Source organism: Centruroides sculpturatus, unplaced genomic scaffold (assembly GCF_000671375.1).
Source record: "Centruroides sculpturatus isolate CEXI.00-Female unplaced genomic scaffold, Cexi_2.0 scaffold622, whole genome shotgun sequence".
In the NCBI taxonomy this organism is placed as follows: domain Eukaryota; kingdom Metazoa; phylum Arthropoda; class Arachnida; order Scorpiones; family Buthidae; genus Centruroides; species Centruroides sculpturatus.
The window spans coordinates 201921-219698 of NW_019384842.1; the positions used below are offsets into that span (position 1 = coordinate 201921).

The 17778-nt window shown below is 33.7% G+C and overlaps 1 protein-coding gene and 1 non-coding gene across 12 annotated transcripts in view; both read right to left on the reverse strand.

Annotated features, from left to right (window-relative positions):
* LOC111630327 (zinc finger protein 540-like) overlaps positions 1-17778 on the reverse strand; it is a 90900-nt gene that overhangs the window by 27679 nt on the left and 45443 nt on the right. Inside the window, exons 1-3 of one of the 11 annotated variants that reach the window (XM_023374422.1) lie at positions 10477-11149; positions 6382-6533; positions 390-507 (exon numbers count right to left, since the gene is read on the reverse strand). The exons of the other annotated variants lie outside the window; for them this stretch is intronic. Coding sequence (XP_023230190.1) covers positions 390-507; positions 6382-6533; positions 10477-10870 — 664 coding nt within the window. The 5' untranslated portion in view covers positions 10871-11149. Of the gene's footprint in view, positions 1-389; positions 508-6381; positions 6534-10476; positions 11150-17778 lie in introns of those variants that run through there. 11 annotated transcript variants of the gene reach the window in all.
* On the reverse strand, positions 17487-17558 carry Trnaw-cca. The gene has a single exon. It is a non-coding gene; the product is annotated as a tRNA-Trp (tRNA).

Below are 17778 nucleotides of genomic sequence, written 5' to 3' on the forward strand. Positions count from 1 at the left end.
TGCATAAACTGCATAAAATTTAATGTAATAAATTGATGTGCACTAAACCTCAACCCCTCCCCCTTGTCTGGCTTGGTCCAACTTGTTGTAATCCCCTCCCTCCCTTACAATATGGACATCGTCAATGGCCAGTCCCAATTTCAAAAATAAAAATTTCCATAAATACCAAACAATCTTCTGAATCACCAAGCTATATTAAGAGTAATTTAATAATCTTACATAAATTTTTTATATCTAATTATTAAATTAGCTCAATAATTTGGCAAAACATTAGGCATTACTTAAAAATTGGGTTATTATATTACTGTTTATTTCCAAGAACTTTTTGACACTATTTGTAAAAAAATCTGCTACAAATAAAATACTTTCTCTCTGTTATTTCGACATACCTTTATTCGTACAGTCGGGTTCGTCATCAAATTTTTTTATTTCGTGTTTGGAATCTTCATAAATGTCTTGAAAATATGTGCCATTATTTTTATATATTGTCTCTTCTCCATTTTTCAACTATTTTGAAAAAAAATTGCATTAAATTATTATAACAATTGCTTTATAAAGGAAGACAGAATTGTAAAATTTGTAACACAAAGGATGATTACAATAAATGATAGCATTAACTATTATAACAATATTTAAGCAGTGTTATAACTATTAATACTACATATATTCAGTATGTACATGTATTGATCAATAGTTTAATGCTATCAGAATGGAGGTGATGCCAGTTAATTTGAAGTGTGTAAGACCAGAGTGGTGTATGCTGTTATATAAGAATGTATCCAGTGGTGATATTCAGCAGGTTCGCACAGGTTCGGCCGAACCCGTTGTTAACATTTTCAAAGTTTTCCAAACCCGTTGTTAAACACACATAACATTTCTCAGTGGTTTTGTTTCTTTTAAAAAATATATTAAAATATACGTATTATACTCTGTAACACTACTAAACTAGAGCCTTATACTCTGTTCGCCTTAGTGCAACCTCCATCAATCGTTTCAATCTCGACTGAAACGAGGTTCAATTGCAATCGACTCAAGAGAGTTCTCGAAACTAGGTCCAGTCACACGAGAGATCCCACAATCCCAAGCATGCGAAAAAATACAAGATGGTTGCGGAACACGTGTCTGGCTATCGACAGCGAAATAAAAAAGATATTGTATTTCGAGAGACAATGACATCTATCTATTATTATAATAATACCTAATGATAAAATAAATGATTTAGAAAAGTTTTTTCTTGAGAAAAAGCCAATTTTTATGTTTATAAAATATTTTGAATAAAAAATATTAAAATATGTACAAAGTAGACCATTTTGAACACTTTTTTGTTTTATTTATCAAAAAAATATAGTTCTGGCATAAACAATGTTAAAGTTTAACTGACTTAATTTTGTGAAAGCATCTTTTTTATTTATATGGGTATCTTAAGGTCAGTTTTTGTGCTAATGTTGCTAATGCATCATTTGAGCGAAAAAAATTGTTAAGGAAAAATTTTTTGTTAGCGAATCCTTCATGAAATATTTCGAATATCACCACTGAATGTATCTACTGTTTGTGTGGACTACATTCCTTATTCTTCAGATATAACTCAGCATTTGAGCATGTTGAATATCATTATCTTTGGGTAAACATACATTTCAGATGTTTTCTTGCACTATCAGCCTCAACATGTGGTCAATGACATACATTCATTCATTATTATTCATTCATTAGTTTAATTGTACATTTAAAACAAAGTACCAAGTCCTGCCCCGCAGTGAGCATTACAGGATCATATCCATTACATAGTTTCACTGAGTTACAGTATGCACTAATGAACAAAGCAAAGTGAAAAGAAAAATAAATAAATAAAAAAACACAATGACAATAAAAGACCCGAACAGAATACGCAGCATCTTGCTGCAGCATATAACAGATTACTTATCTGCAAGAATATTTTCGCAAAAGAAGGTCGCAGTAAATACAATAATTCTGACAAAGTGTTTAACAGCATTTATCCCGTGCAGAAAATTTGTAAGACAAAGATTTGAGAATCCCATGAGTCCATATATAATATGCATACAGATCAAAAAAGAAAATCCACACAGCTAGTAATTGTAAGTATCAATTCCAACACCTTAAACCCAAAAACAGAGGATGATGATGAAGCTTACATATCTCTTACAGTCAGCAAAAACAAATGTATATAGAGAAGCAATGATCTGCTTGTATCAGTTGTTGTGCTAAGAAGCAGAGATAGCACTATGAATTAAACAATTTGTGCCCTGTAAAGGATTCCATAATTATTCAGGTAAGTAGTCAGCTGTCTTAATATATAAGGCTTTTGCTTTAATGTACAGTGAACACTCCTTATCCAGTGTGTTATGTTCATGTTTATCTAGGCCACTCCTCAAACAATTAGCACATTTAGGCTACAAACTTTCTTCGGTGATGGGCAACTTGCCGCCAAATGTCCAAAAGCAAGACATTTGTAGCACTGTCGTACAAGGAAATAATCATAAGCATTGCACGTTTTCCACTGAACATAAAGATATCCTTATTTTTTAGTCATTGCCCTAACCTCCAGTGACATCTCTAACACCCATGATAAAAACTCGTCATTTCTCTGTTTGATTGAAAATCGAAGGTTTAAAACCTTTTTAAACTCCTCCATCATGTACTTCTGTGAAAAAATATTCTGTTCAAGCAGATATTCTAATAGGTCGTCTTTGGTGATTGAGTTGGGGACTGAAGTCACTTTCATAAGGGGAAGACGCCATCTTGTGTTTCGTGCCTTCAATCCTTCTATTTTGTCTAATTGTTCCTGAAAGTATTCAGCCACCTCTCTGATAGAAAAATCAATAGCAATTCCACCCTTGTTAATCTTACGAATACACTTGATAAGCACCTTATGCAATCTTTGATCAAAAGAATTAGTGAGCAGTAATTTATATTTCACACAGGGATCACAATCAGGTTGTTCTGGACTGGACAAACTATCATTATTGATAAGATGAAAAACAAACAAGTGGGAAACTGCAATTAAACATTTTCCCAAACTGCGGGGATGACTTGCAAACAAAAAGTGGACAGATACAACAATTGTTGGCTTTCCGGATTTATCATGCAGCCGAAAAGCCTTTTCTTACTGATATAGTAATTTTAGTCTAATTTCTCCATTGAGGTGAACTATTATGCAATCTACTGTGAAGAACTTTCTGTGTATACATATTTGATTCTGTCATCAGAAGGGAGAGAATATAATTAGTAAAGAAAAGATAGTAGTAGCAAATAGGAGAAGAATCAGTAGAATGCATATGTTTAAGCCTAGAAGGTTCTTTAAAATGAAAAGAAAGAGGGAAAGGATGTTCAGATAATAAAATCTTGCTATAAAAATTGCATTAAAGTATTATAACAATTGCTTTATAAAAGAAGATAGAATTGTTAAAATTTGTAACACGAAGGATGATTACAATAAATGATAACATTAACTATATTCTTTGTCATCCATATCACTGTCACTACCTAACACAGGATGAGAATTAATGAGATTCAGATGTTCATATATATATTTACACTATGCCAAGGTGGAGCAATGGCCAACAGAGTGGCATAGTGGGCGATTATAGGCCATGGGCACTGAAGTTGTCCCCAGTAAACACGGCAATTAACCGAGAATGGTCGTATCTAAAATTAAATATCTCTGGATGTAATACATTGGATGGAAGTCAAGTCCAGATAGTATAACTGGCAATGCATCCATACAGAATGAGAAGCTAGGGTATTGAATGATGCACATTGTCGTCTTCACTAGAATTATAGCTGTCATTCTGAAGAGCATCCAAATATTACTCATAATCATTCAAGTGAGAAGCCATTATTAAACTATTTAAAATGTAATTATAAATATCACTTACAATGTTGATTATTATATGTAATATAACAACTGTAAAAGTTTTAAAATTATAATGATATAAGCCTATATTACAAAAGCAAAGTATCAATGCTAAATATTTATATAGTACTAGTGGGCATTCTAGCAGCAATACAAATTACTATGAGGCATGTTTAATGCACTTAATATATGAAAGTTGTGTGTGCTTAATTTTTAAAAGTTTGATGCACTTAATATATATAAATGTATACAATTCTTCATCTTAGAAACTAAACTTAAAAAATCAATACACAAACAGCAAACAGTATTTGTACATGAGAAAGTGAAGCTATTCTTTACTCAAAATTGTTTAAATAAATAGTTCCTGCGCACGTATAACCCTTTGTCTCGGAGCAGCGGCAGCTTTACGTTTCTCCACAGTGGTGTATTTCTTTGGTGATGCCATGAAAGGTTTCTATTACTATATTAAAATATTACCTTATATTACGTTAACTATTTCAAACCTTGTGGTCTTATCGTAGTGGTTCAAACCTATCCATTTTTTCGTTATTCGCTCCCTAGTGAACATTACAGGCATTCTGTGACAATAATAAATTCTTATTGCAAATATACTGAATTATTTATATTGTTATATTGACCAAATAATAATTTATTGGCCAAATGAATAATAATAATTTATATTGTTAATTTAAATAATAATTAAAATTGTTAATTTGAATGTTTGAAATATGACACACGATAGGGGTGCCTCTAGAGTCCATTATCATCCGTTATGCGGACAGACAGATACCTGTTGAATGGGTTATATATATATACAGTAATGTATTCTGAAGTTAGAACAGGTGGTGTTAGAGACAGGCAGATCAGCAAAGTTCAGAATGAAATTTTCTATAGTACAGTCAACCCCCTATAACACGGTAGATACGTTCCACTTTTTACGAAATTTACGTTTTACGAGTCATTAAATACATGAGCCAATCACAGCCCGGCACGTATGCACTTTACAAACTACAGCTGTTTGAAATGTTTTCTTCCATAAAATTAATCGATTCTAGACTAATTTGACTCAACATTTCCAAAACACGTATAATTTCTTAAGAATAATCCATATAAACTATGCTATTAACAAAAAATTGTAGGATTACTTACCGAGTGTGCACCATTCAAACACACCATTGATTAAGCTTGTTTTCGTTGTGGAGCAGCACATTGAACGGGGGCACATGTGTTTCCTAATAAATTATTTTTCTGCAAAAAATTTGCTGAACTTTGGAGACATCATTAATATAAATATAATTTTTATGGCCGTTAAATAATAAATTATTTTTAGTAAGTCTGCTGCTCGTTTAAACTCAACGGTTTGTGCAATATCTGCTATTCGACCAATCCTGTCGCAACACAAGTCAGACATGACATTTTACCACATTTTTCGAGTCTCTTTTAGCATCTTTATATGAATACAGTCGAAATTTTTTCGCCACTATATACGAATCCACATTATATGAACTCGTTTTATAGGGGGTCTACTGTACTATCATTCTTTTATTTCAATGAAAGAGAATAAGTTGAAGGCAGCCAATGGATCAGTCACAAGTGTTTCAGCAGTATAGCAAGCATTCTATCAGCTGCATGAACTTCTAAATGTTAATTAAAAATGTGTTCAAGTGGCAACATTTATCTTCTTTTCATTCAATCAATATAAAATCAATAATTTATTAAAATAGTTTTTAATCTTTCTCTTAATGTTAGTCTATTGATATATTTTTCTTGATATCTTTTCATTCAACTGACTTGTTTATAAAATTACACAAAATAATGTGGAATTTTTATGAATACCAGTTTACTTATGTAAAAAAATTCCAATCTCCATCTTATATCCATTTTAATTGATCATACAAGGCACATTCAACAGAAAACCAGAAAAGTGCCATTGAAAGTTAGGAGAATAAGCAATAGTGTAGTAATTCTAACAAACAAAAGCTCCAAGTCAGAGGCAATATTAACTGCAACTGGAAACACCGTTGATGCGCAAGAACACAAGACAACAGATCGATAAAATGGCAGCACCTCTCCAACAGTGTGCAAAGCAAGAGTGACAATTGGTTTTCGTCAAAAATCAGAAAACACTATGACATCCATTGGCACATGCAGGTACAGTAAGGAGATGATTATGAGTTGTACACAGATGTACGAGTAGTTCTAAGGTTCCAAAATCATCCACAGTTTCATCCATGGCACTCAATCCAGTAAAATAGCCACATTTTTGGCTATTGTTTGAGTATCGAAGAACCAGAACAACAACCAAAAATGTGTCTAATTAATTATAATTTTTAGTTTCCTCATCTAAATGCTTTTCAATTTTTAATTACATTTGATAATTCTTTCTTCATTCAAACAACTTTTAAAAATGAAAAGCACAACTGATTATTATTAAAGTTATATTAATACTGTTCGATGCAAGAAAATAAATTAAAAAGACTAGACTACTACAAAATAATGAATGTACTTACACGCAGATCATTCTCCATAGTGGTACTGTTATGCTCAGCTTTAATACTTGAGCTATCGATTTCAAATTGCAAACAAGACAAACGATCAGTGTTTGCACCAATGTCCCACTCCGGTTCCTTTTTGATGACAATTTCGTCTTCATTCTTGACACCTAATAAAATAAAAATATATAAATTCCAAATATTATTTCCATCTTATTGATGAAAATCTTACTCAGATCAACAGATCGAATTAAACTGTAATTTTTTAAACATTTTTTCATGATACAAACATGATAAAAGCATAAGCATTTACAATTTATTAATATTAAAAAAATAATGCAAAAGTCTTTTAATTAATGCATAATTAACAAAACATTCAGAAATTCAGAATAGGGATAAGCAACAGATTGTTCTAATATTTGAAAAAGTGAATTGCTAGATGGTGCACAAGCAACTGACAAGTTTGTTTATTGCTACATAGCTGCCTTCTAGTAGGCTTAACATTGTATCTTTGCCACTCCACCACAACTAACAGTTGTACCTTTCTCAAATCTTGCTTCAACAGCAACATGTACAGGGTAATAGCTTTAATTTCATACCAGAACAGTATTTTTAGTCCCAGCCATTTAATCAAACTAAGTCGAGCAAAACCGAAACTCTCTTAATTTATAGATTACAAGAGACAGCTCTACATTTCACATGCAATTACCTCTGATAATATGACAAACAAATTGCACCAAGGAAAATTAACATCTCAACACACAACTGCAGCTATAATCTATCCACACTTCTATCTGACTGTCCACATAGAGATTTTGGAAGTTTAGTCTTCTCCTCCAATCCAGCTAAGAAACACACTCAGCGCGTAAGAGAAAACCGTGATCTATAAATAACAGTAAGGTCACGCCACTATGTTTTAAAATCGTTAATGCGCCATTTTCTGTCAATAGATGACACTTTGATCCTGTTTAGCCCATTTTTCTCCTATTATGCCCTATTAATAAAGAATTGTATCTGTTTTTTTCAGAAAAGCAAAAGCAATTAACTACAAGAATTTATGAATTATTTTTACAATTACTTGTTGCTATTTTATTTTCTAAAATAAATGAAAAAAAAATTATTGTCTCCTCCAAAAAAAATAACCTAACTCCAAAGGTACAATTGAAAATGATGTTATTTTACAATCAAGCTTAAATNTCTTGTGTGTACTATGTGTGACAACAAACGCTGTGTATCGATACTATGCAAGACAAGAGTCAAGTCATAGTAACCAAAACAAAACAAAAATTAAACCAGTGTGTCAGTGTGTGTGTCCGTATTCAAAAATTTCCTAACAATATGAAATTTTTTCAATATAACAGCCTTCTATAGTATGGTGTATGTGTTTCTACTGAATTATAATGTTCCCAAGGTTTTGTGTGGTGTGTGTGGTATGACACCTGTAGAGGAGAGAACAGGTACAGTACAATAATAACCTTATCCATCTGCCTTATTTCCTGGGCAAGTTCTGTGCACTTGCTGATTTTTTCAGTGCATTGTGAGTGTTTGGAAAGGATATGTCTATAACTTTATAATTATTTTTATTAAACCAATGGCATGCTTGGTTCATACAAGTGTTACTTAAGAACAAAATAGCAAAAATAATAATTTTTAAATAAATTAATATAAAATAAAAGAATTTCTTTTAAAATAACCTAACTTCAAAGGTACAATTGAAAATGGTGTTATGTTACAATCAAGCTTAAATGAGCCTTCATTTACACTACCTTTCACTAGCTGCAACTGACCAACACAGGCTGTTTTCAGTTTCAATGCATACATCACTCATTATTCAGCAGATGTAACTACATAGCAGCTACTGAGTGAAACACCTTTGCTCAGTTATAACTGTTGACTCTGCTGAACCTAATTAATAGCTCTATTGCTACAAAAGCATGGCCTGCTTAAGCCGCGACGAAAGTGGCATATTTCTCCCCCTTCAAGTGCTGCAATCACTTTGCGGCATAAGTTTGGCTCGAGCATAGACAGTCAGCTGTAAACATTCAAAATTCTTTTTAAAGATGAAATTTAGAACATTATTTATACAATGTCAATATCATCACAGAATTTTACTAACTGTCACTTTCATTATTATAGACTTTAATTTGATTTGTCAATTTTGTTTTTTGCTATAATTTGTGTTAATTTTAAAACATTTTTGGGAGTTTTCATACTGGGAAATGAAAGATAGTCAAAGTTATAATAAGGACTATCTATACATTATTAATATGTGATGCCCTCAGTAAATTCTTTGAGTCAGGCAGCAAAGGGATTAATAAAAGGTATAAATTTAATCATGGAAATGTATAGAAATGTTAAAGCAAGTGCAGGATAGGTTAGTGTTACAAAAAAAGGGAGTTTAGAATGTATTTTGGAGTATATCAAGATTTAACTTTTAAGCCCATATCTGTGTTATTATTATTATTATTATTGCAAGATTCAGTGACAAAGGAGCTAGATTAATTAGAGAGTACTTAAAGAATAACAACTCAAAACCCGAGTAGTATACAATAAATCACCAAACGATATATATACCTCGCCAAATATTATGTTAACTGGCTGAGTGTCATTATGGACATGGGCGAAGGAGTCGTCTCCAGTCAGTGATGTATTTAACCAAGTAAGGTTATATCTAATCTAATATACTTCTGGAAGCAAAGACTTGCTTGGGGTCTGAGTGGCGTAACTGGCAAGCGCACCGCACGGCAAGTGGAGGTTGCGGGTTCAAGCCCCGTCCCGGGCCAGTTCTTTTATTCCAGAATGTTCTAAATTTATTTATTTAATTATTAATTTAATTAAGAGATGGCGCCTAACGCCTACCTCTAATTGTCAAATTACTTAGTTCCAATCATTTAAAATAGCCATATTATAGCCCGATAATTAGGCGATCGTTTGGTGTTGTTATTATCTACTCGGGCTGTGAGTTGATGTTTATATATATATATATACCTCGCCGGGTGTTACGTTAGCCGGCTGAGTACCGTTAGGGTCGTGGGCGAAGGAGTCGTCCCCAGTCGGTGATGTATTTAACCAAGTAAGGTTATATCTAAATCTAATATACTTCTGGAAGCGAAGACTCGCTCGGGGTCCGGGTGGCGTAACTGGCAAGCGCACCGCACGGCAAGTGGAGGTTGCGGGTTCAAGCCCCGTCCCGAGCCAGTTCTATTCCAGAAAGTTCTAAATTTATTTAATAATTTATTTATTTAATAATAATTATTAATTTACTTAAGAGATGGTGCCTAGCACCTACCTCTAATGTCAAATTACTTTATTCCAATCATTTAATTAGCCATATTATAGTCCGACATTTAGGCGATCGTTTGGTTTCGATTCGATTTATTGTAATTACAGAAGCTAGGAAAGGTTAGGAACAGATTACAGAGGATTAAAAACCAATAGAGATCAGGCTTTTAGAATCATATATATACAGTTCTTAAAATCAAATGGAGTTGTTACAGGAAAGAAAATGAACAAGACTTAAAGATAAGTTTAAAAAATAAAATGGAAAGTGATAGCAATGATTTTCTAAAAGACATGTTACTGCTTATAAACAAGCCAAGATCTCAGTAAGCTATTAATAAATCTGCATTCATACTCTACTTTTAATAATACTTTTTGAACTGAACTGTTGTTTCACAGCAATGTTTCTAGCAAAGTCTTTTGAGCATATCAGATTCAACAGCACTTGTGATCTGTCGTCTTTGTTATAACAAACAGAGGAATGTTTTGACTGATGCACTAAGCAACAGACACTCATCATTCGATATAATAACTGAACATTGTTTAGGTGTGTGTTGTGTCACTGCCTTGTCAGATCAAATCACAGAAATGCTAAAATAATAAATCAATGTTAATAATAAGTTCTTACTACACAAAAATGTTTCTGCTAAGAAAAATAAAATTAAGATAAGTCATCACCTCTTCTTGCTCTCTCGTGTCTATACAGTTGCACCCCTAAGACGACCGTAAAAGAATAAGAAAAGACTCGAGAATTACATCTTTTCTGTACAGTCTTCTATTTCTTCAATTTATTAACTTCTTTAAACAAAATTACTGCAAGGACATTTTACTTACTCGATAATACATTTGCAACTTCTGAATTCTCATTTATTTTGGTAGTAGTTTTTCCCTTCCTTGGAGACTGACGTAATTCAGGGACTTCAATTTGCAAAGATGACGGGCAATCGGAGAATTTCGTAGGATAAGCATCACGTTTTAGGCGCCATGTATTACATGGTATCACGACTCTCTTACCCTTAATTATATGCACATAATTCCTAAGTATAAATCTTTCATCAAAATGCAAGTCACATATTTGCGATTTTTTGGAGAATTCTAAATCATTTCTTCGAGGAATTAAACGTCTCCACTTATCTAACACCCTCGGTTTTGCCCTGAAAAAATGCCGCTTCTCACCAGATTTGCTCCTACCAGACATACACCCAGTGACGAAACAAGAATCTGGCATGCTGCTATTTCTATTTATCGTAGAAAAATGTTACGAAATTGCTCGAAAACGTCAAAACTATTCAATAACCGACTGCATACATCGACTTCTCCTTGCCTCAATGCTACTGGAGCGCCAGCTATCGGCAACCTAACACATTGGATGCGTTCGTTAATTAAATTAACCGTCTGATATCGTCTGCCGGAGTATATGAACTTCTTACTGTTTCATATGAGAGTATATGAACGCGTTCCGTAGAAACTTTTAAACGCGCCGAGTTACACGGAAGAATAAGAGAACGCACCCGTTAACTCTAAAACATAGCTGAGACACCAGACTCTGGTTGTATTTAAATTTATTTACAAACAAATTATTTTGTAAATGATGTTTAAAAAATATATATATATCTAAAATTTTAAATAAAAAATTTAAATAATTTTTTTTTCTCTCTCTCTCTTAAAATTGAAGCGATGACGTCATATCGGAAGGCGCATTAACGAATTACAGCCATGATTTCTTTTTTTAACTCTTTTTACCCCTTGGGCACTAAGAGGGCCTGTTTTAAGCAAGACTAATTATGGGTTCGACCAGACCCACAATGGGGCGGCCATCTGTGAGGGTCCGACATATCCGAACGGACCACTCCCCAAAAATTCATGGGGATTTTTTGACCCGTCCGGATTCGATCCCGGTCCCCGGAGCGGTAGGCTGCCTTGACCGCTCGGTCATCCGGCCTCAAACTGCCATAGTTATTACATAAGTAACCAATTATAATTTAGTAACCATGATTACAGCATACCGTTCGGGGGAATCCGGAGATCGTATTCGAATGGGTCAAAAAGACCTCGAAATTTTTTTTGAATTGATCTAACTAAATATGTCAGGACTCTTAAGTTGGATGGCCAAGCGACAAAATTAGCATCCTACCGCTTTGGAGAACCCAGATCGAATTCGTTTGGGTCAAAAAAGCTCTAAGTATTTTTCAGGTAGTGGTCAGTCCTGATACCACCCGGCCGCCCCATTATGAGCCTGACCGAACCTATAATTGACTTGATAGAAGAGGCTGACAAGGCGGAGAGTTAAAAATATATATATACAGTATGTATGTCTCTATCCTTCATCACCTTCAACACACTTGGCACAACTCACTATGGGCATCAGAAAAGGCCCCTTTGTGCTCATAGGATTTGGTTAATTTTGTTACAACAATTACAACAACGTAACACGTGACTGAGGGCTGGTTGACAGGGACTATCTGCGAAAAACTAAAGAAAACTTCCACATGGCCAGCTTCATGTTGAGAAGTGAATGGAGCTTTAATAAAATTTTATCATTTGAAACAGAATCATTAAAATTATAGGAAGAACGTCAAAGCATTAAGTAATTTTATGAAGAAAATAAAGTATTGATGCTCTGAAACATTTGCTTAAATTTTTTCGTTGAAAAACATTTGTAGAAGAAGAAATGTATTAATATTATCAGACTGCCAGTATTTCTGTAAATCGTCAGTCGTTGCTTAAATTTCTTATGAGATTCCACTAATGCAATGCTGGCCATTGAAATTGCTGCATCACGAAGGCCGCACGTAACAAAACGCGTAATTTGCACGAAAGATACATGCTGGGTGCTCCGTATCTGAAGATTATCAGTCAGTTTAATCATATCCTCCTCTCATTATATTCTATGTGTACAATAGACATAAATCTGCTATATGCCTTCCTTCCTAGTGAGGCAATTTTACCGAGTATTTGGCATATGAGAATTATGATATACAGTATTTTTATATTTCCGAACAAAATAATACAGTAGACCCCCTATAAAACGGGTTCTTATAATTACGATTCCTATAAAACTGCGAAAAAATTGCGACGGTATCCGTAAAAAACGGTAAAAAACTCCTATAATTACGTAAAACGTCATCGGGCAGCTGAACTATTTTCCGCCGTCAAGCGCCACGCTACGGAGAGATTACTATCGTCTGTACAGTGTTATATATAAATTAGGTACTGTACATATAATTATAAATTAATTAGGTACTGTATATATAATTATATATTAACTTATTGTAACTTTATTATAATTAAATATATAATTTCCGCCGTCTAGTGTGGCAGCCATGCTACGGAGATTTTACGCAAACTATCGTCTGTACAGTATGTAAATTAGGTACCGTAAGTCTAATACAGTACTGTAATTTTATACATTTCTTGTGAAAGAAACGTTTCTTATTCAACGGTCATAAAAATTATTTATATTAATGATGTCTCCGAAGTTCAACGAAGTTTTCTCAGAAAAATAAGTTATCAGAAATCGGTCGTGGTTTGGTGTGCTGCTTCGCGACGAAAACAAGCTTTAGCAATGGCGATGTCGAATGGTGCACACTCGGTAAGTAATCCTACAATTTTTTGTTTAAAGCGTAGTTTATATGGATTATTTCCAAAAAAAATATACGTATTTTGTAAATGTTGAGTCGGATTAGTCTAGAATCGATTAATTTTATGGAAGAAAACCTTTCAATCAGCCGTAGTCCGTAAACTTCACACGTGTCGGGCTGTGATTGGAAGGACTCGTAAGAAATTGGATTCCTAAAAAATGGAACGTATCTATGATCTTATAGGGGGGTCGACTGTACCTTTTAAAATACTTAATAATAATTAATTCTACTTATTAATACTTAAAATACTTATTAATTTCTGTCGGGTGTACTTAGTCTGTAAAAAATATTACCTTTAAAACTTCGATAAAATTTTCACACGTTAAAGCCACAAAGCCACGTCACGGCGACACCCATTTTGTGGTAGTTTTTGATTTCCAGAAACTGACCTCGAGAGAATAACAATCGGGAAATTAACTGGAAATTCGTTGCTATTCGATTAATTTGGTAACCTGAAATCGATTACAAAAAACCCAATTTTTATGTTAATTAATTTAAGTTAAATACAGTAGACCCCCCTATAAAACGGGTTCGTATAATATGAATTCGTATATAACGGCGAAAAAATTACGATCGTATTCGTGTAAACACGCTAAAAGACACTCGTATGATACTGTAAAACGTCATCGCCGACTCGTGTCGCGACAGGATTGGTCGAATCTAGACCAATAGCAGATACAATAGAGCGTCGTTTATTCGAATCAATTGGGGACTGGGGTTGTTCGGATAACTTATTTTTCGGATAACCGATTACGTACGAAAATATATATTAATTTATCCCGTGTTGAAATTTTTCTCCGTTTCGTGTCGCTTCGCGTTGAATTTTCGTCGATGTTAAGCCTAACGAAGACTATTGTATTGTTAAGAATTATTTTTTTATTTTGTACAAGCAAAATAAGTATATTGAAAAATATAAAAACAATAAAAAATTATACTTCAGATGTTAATTTAGTATCAAAAACGTAAAATATTTGAGTAGCCGAAGACATAGCCAAAAATTGCAGCGCCACAGCACTGGCGAAAAGTTAAATTTGTCTACTGGAATTCCTTGGGATAACCGACATTTCGGATAACCGACCTTCGGATAAACTGTATTGCACAAACCGTTGAGTTTAAACGAGCAGCAGACCTACTAAAAACCATTTATTATTTAACGGCCATAAAAATTATATTTATATTAATGATGTCTCCAAAGTTCAGCAAATTTTTCGCAGTAAAATAATTTATCAGAAAACACGCCCGCCGTTTGGTGCGCTGCTCCGTGACGAAAACAAGCTTAAGCAATGGCGTCGTCGAAAGGTGCACACTCGATAAGTAATCATACAATTTTTTGTTTATAGCATAGTTTATACGGATTATTCCCAAAAAATTATACGTGTTTTGGAAATGTTGAGTCAAATCAGTCTAGAATCAATTAATTTTATGGAAGAAAACCTTTCAAACAGCCGTAGTCCCTAAACTGCACACATGCCAGGCTGTGATTGGCTCATGTTTTTAAGGACTCGTACAACATGAATTTCATAAAACACGGAACGTATCTACCGTGTTATACGAGGGGTCTACTGTATTCCTATTAATTAACTAAAATCTTCAATCTACATTTTTCAATTCAAAATAAAAATAGCAACGAATAAAATAATTTAAAAAATATTAGCACGTTATAAATATTGTATAGTAAAATAAATAATTGAAAATATATACTAGAAAATTATCATTATTTAATTAATAGCACACAGAACGGCACGCACGTGCTGGTGCAATAGTTGAAAGGCGCCTAGCACGCGATGCACGACCTAATGTACTGTATATACGAAGATGGCTGGCCAGCATCGGCAAGGGCCATAGCGCCTTATTGGCACTGTCGGCCGTCGTCGAATAAGGCTATACCTATTATGGCGGCTTATTCGACGAAATAAGCCCGTAATTGTATCTATAGATGTAAATAATAGGTTAACAGTTTAATTCATTACTAAATTTAAGGCTATAAGCGTACTTAATTTAAATATTAATGAAAAAGAATATATACAAAAATATATTAACTNTAAAATCATACGAAGTTTATAATAATATTTCATTCTTCTGCACAGATAACTGATTTCATGAAACGATTTAAGGGTCTGTCTATGGGAATCTCTGTTGCCGATTTCTTCTTTATAAAGAGAAACTTTTTGATAAGAGTAAGTAGATTTACTATAATTGTTTTATAGATTTTCACTAAATAACTTTCTTGTTGTTGTAGGTGGTGAGTGCATTGTATTCCATTTTCTCCTCTTTGGTAGAATTGAGTGGAGTGATGGCAAAAAACAAGAAATGTTCAAGCAGCCTTTCTGTATTTAATAATACTAATTATTAGTTATTATTTATGGGTTACTAAGGTTTTAAAATAGTTATCACAAGGTTCCGCATTACCAAACATTCCAGGCTATTTAGAATTCTGTCCATAAGTGAGCGGCGAGTGGATAAAATCGTGGGTTCGGGACTTGCCAACCGGCTGGCCAAGATTTTTCCGAGTTTTGTTTGCCTTACCAACACTGAAATAGAGTCTAGTTTCCCATAAAAGTCCTAATGGGGGGCATTCCTTTTCGCGGGATCGCCCATGTGTCGCGTTGCCGTAAAGAAATCATGGGCAGATGCTGGAATTTCATTTAGTGGGTGCGCTTCATATCAATATCTATATCCTCTGCACTGTAGTTGTACTATGGAAAACTCTTTTCTACTTGAAATTTGAAGATTTCAGGGAGTGCGTAGGCACACTCCGCACTCCCCTGAATCCTATCTGTTGTATTTCCGAACTGCCAAGGGAAAAGCCTACTGCTATGGGGAGCTAGGATCGAAAAATCGCAAGGAATTTTTCCGAAGGTCGTCCGTCTAAATATGTCTGGCCTTGTCCCTCACCACCCGGCAAAAACCAAACAGGCCTCGCTAAAAAGAGGCCCTCTTAATGCCAACAGGGCGAAAAGAGTTTAAAAAATCCTAGATCCGTCCTTCAACTGAATCAAATGTTATTGGAATTTATACTATACTAGCAGATGAGCTTAGCGTTGCTCGATCAAAAAATAACAGCATCAAAGATTAAGATTGTTTCGTACTTGTAACTCTATATTATGTTATAGTATTTAGTTTATATTTACAAAGGTTATCTTATGTAAGAATTTATCACACCAAGTTCCTAATTTAACACATTTTAAAAGTTGTGTACATTAGAGGAATACAGAATTTTCAATATGTGTTAGATTGGTCATTCGGTGTGATAAATCTTTATGTAGATACGATAACCTTTAGTTATATAGTCGAACTTACCCGTTTTTACTGTGTGCAAAAATTAAGTTTCCCCTTTTCTGAGACTAATTAGAAAATCTTTAGATGAGTTTAAAAATATGTTCGATTTCTCGCAAAAACACCGCATCTAAAATAGTACAGTAGAAGCCGTTCTTCAGAATAATCCGTATCCCTCTCCTCCACGTCGGGGAAAATTTCCAAAATTTCTTTTTAGTGTGCATTCTTATGACATATTCTAATTGTGTACTAAATTTCAACTTTCAACTCCTAACCGTTTAAGGCTCTGCGCTTATTATTATTATCAACCCATCTGAATTATAAGATTTAAAAAATAGCCGTTTGATAAATTTTACGATTAGTATATAAGTCATTTCGAGTGACATTCGAAAACAGTTCGTTTACGGAAACAATTATACTTTGTTGAATTGCTAACATTCAAAGTTTACTTGGCGCATATAAATATTTATCTTTCAAAGTAATTCACTGACATCTGAAAATAGTAGCGAATTCAGGTGAGAGATAAAATTGTAATCTTACTTTCATTATTATTTTATGGGATCACGTACATATTTGAGGTTGGACATTGCCCGAAGGGAGGTTATGTGGTCCAGGCAAGGGTTTTGCAGTGTGAAGTTAACGAAGTGCAAAATGTGTTAATTTTAAGTTCATCGTATACGGTAATGTTTCAAAATGTTCATAATCTGTTGGAATATTCGTTTCTTATTCAAAAACACGGGTCATAGCTGCAAATTTTATTTGTCTTGTGTGTATTTTCAAATTATTGTTTACTCATTGCCACGCTTTTATCATTATGTTCGTATTCGTGACTTCCATGTAAAGAAAGTTGATGGTTGTATTTAGCAATGCACGTGTAGCTGAGCTGTACTATAAAGTATAATTATATATAAAAATAATAGTAGAGAGTGAGCCGGACGTGATTCGAACACGCAACCTTCTGATCTGGAGTCAGACGCGCTACCATTGCGCCACCGGCTCTTGCTTTCCACTAGTTTCTTTTATTACATTTCAATGATGAACCGAAATTTTTTAAATTGGTATTATCATCGATTATGAATATANGCTCTTGTTTCACACTAGTTTCTTTTATCACACTTCTATGATAAACCGAAATTTTGTAAATTTGTATTATCATCGACTATGAATATAGTTAATTCATAATAAAACGCTAGCTATTTAAAAACAAAAGATTTTATCG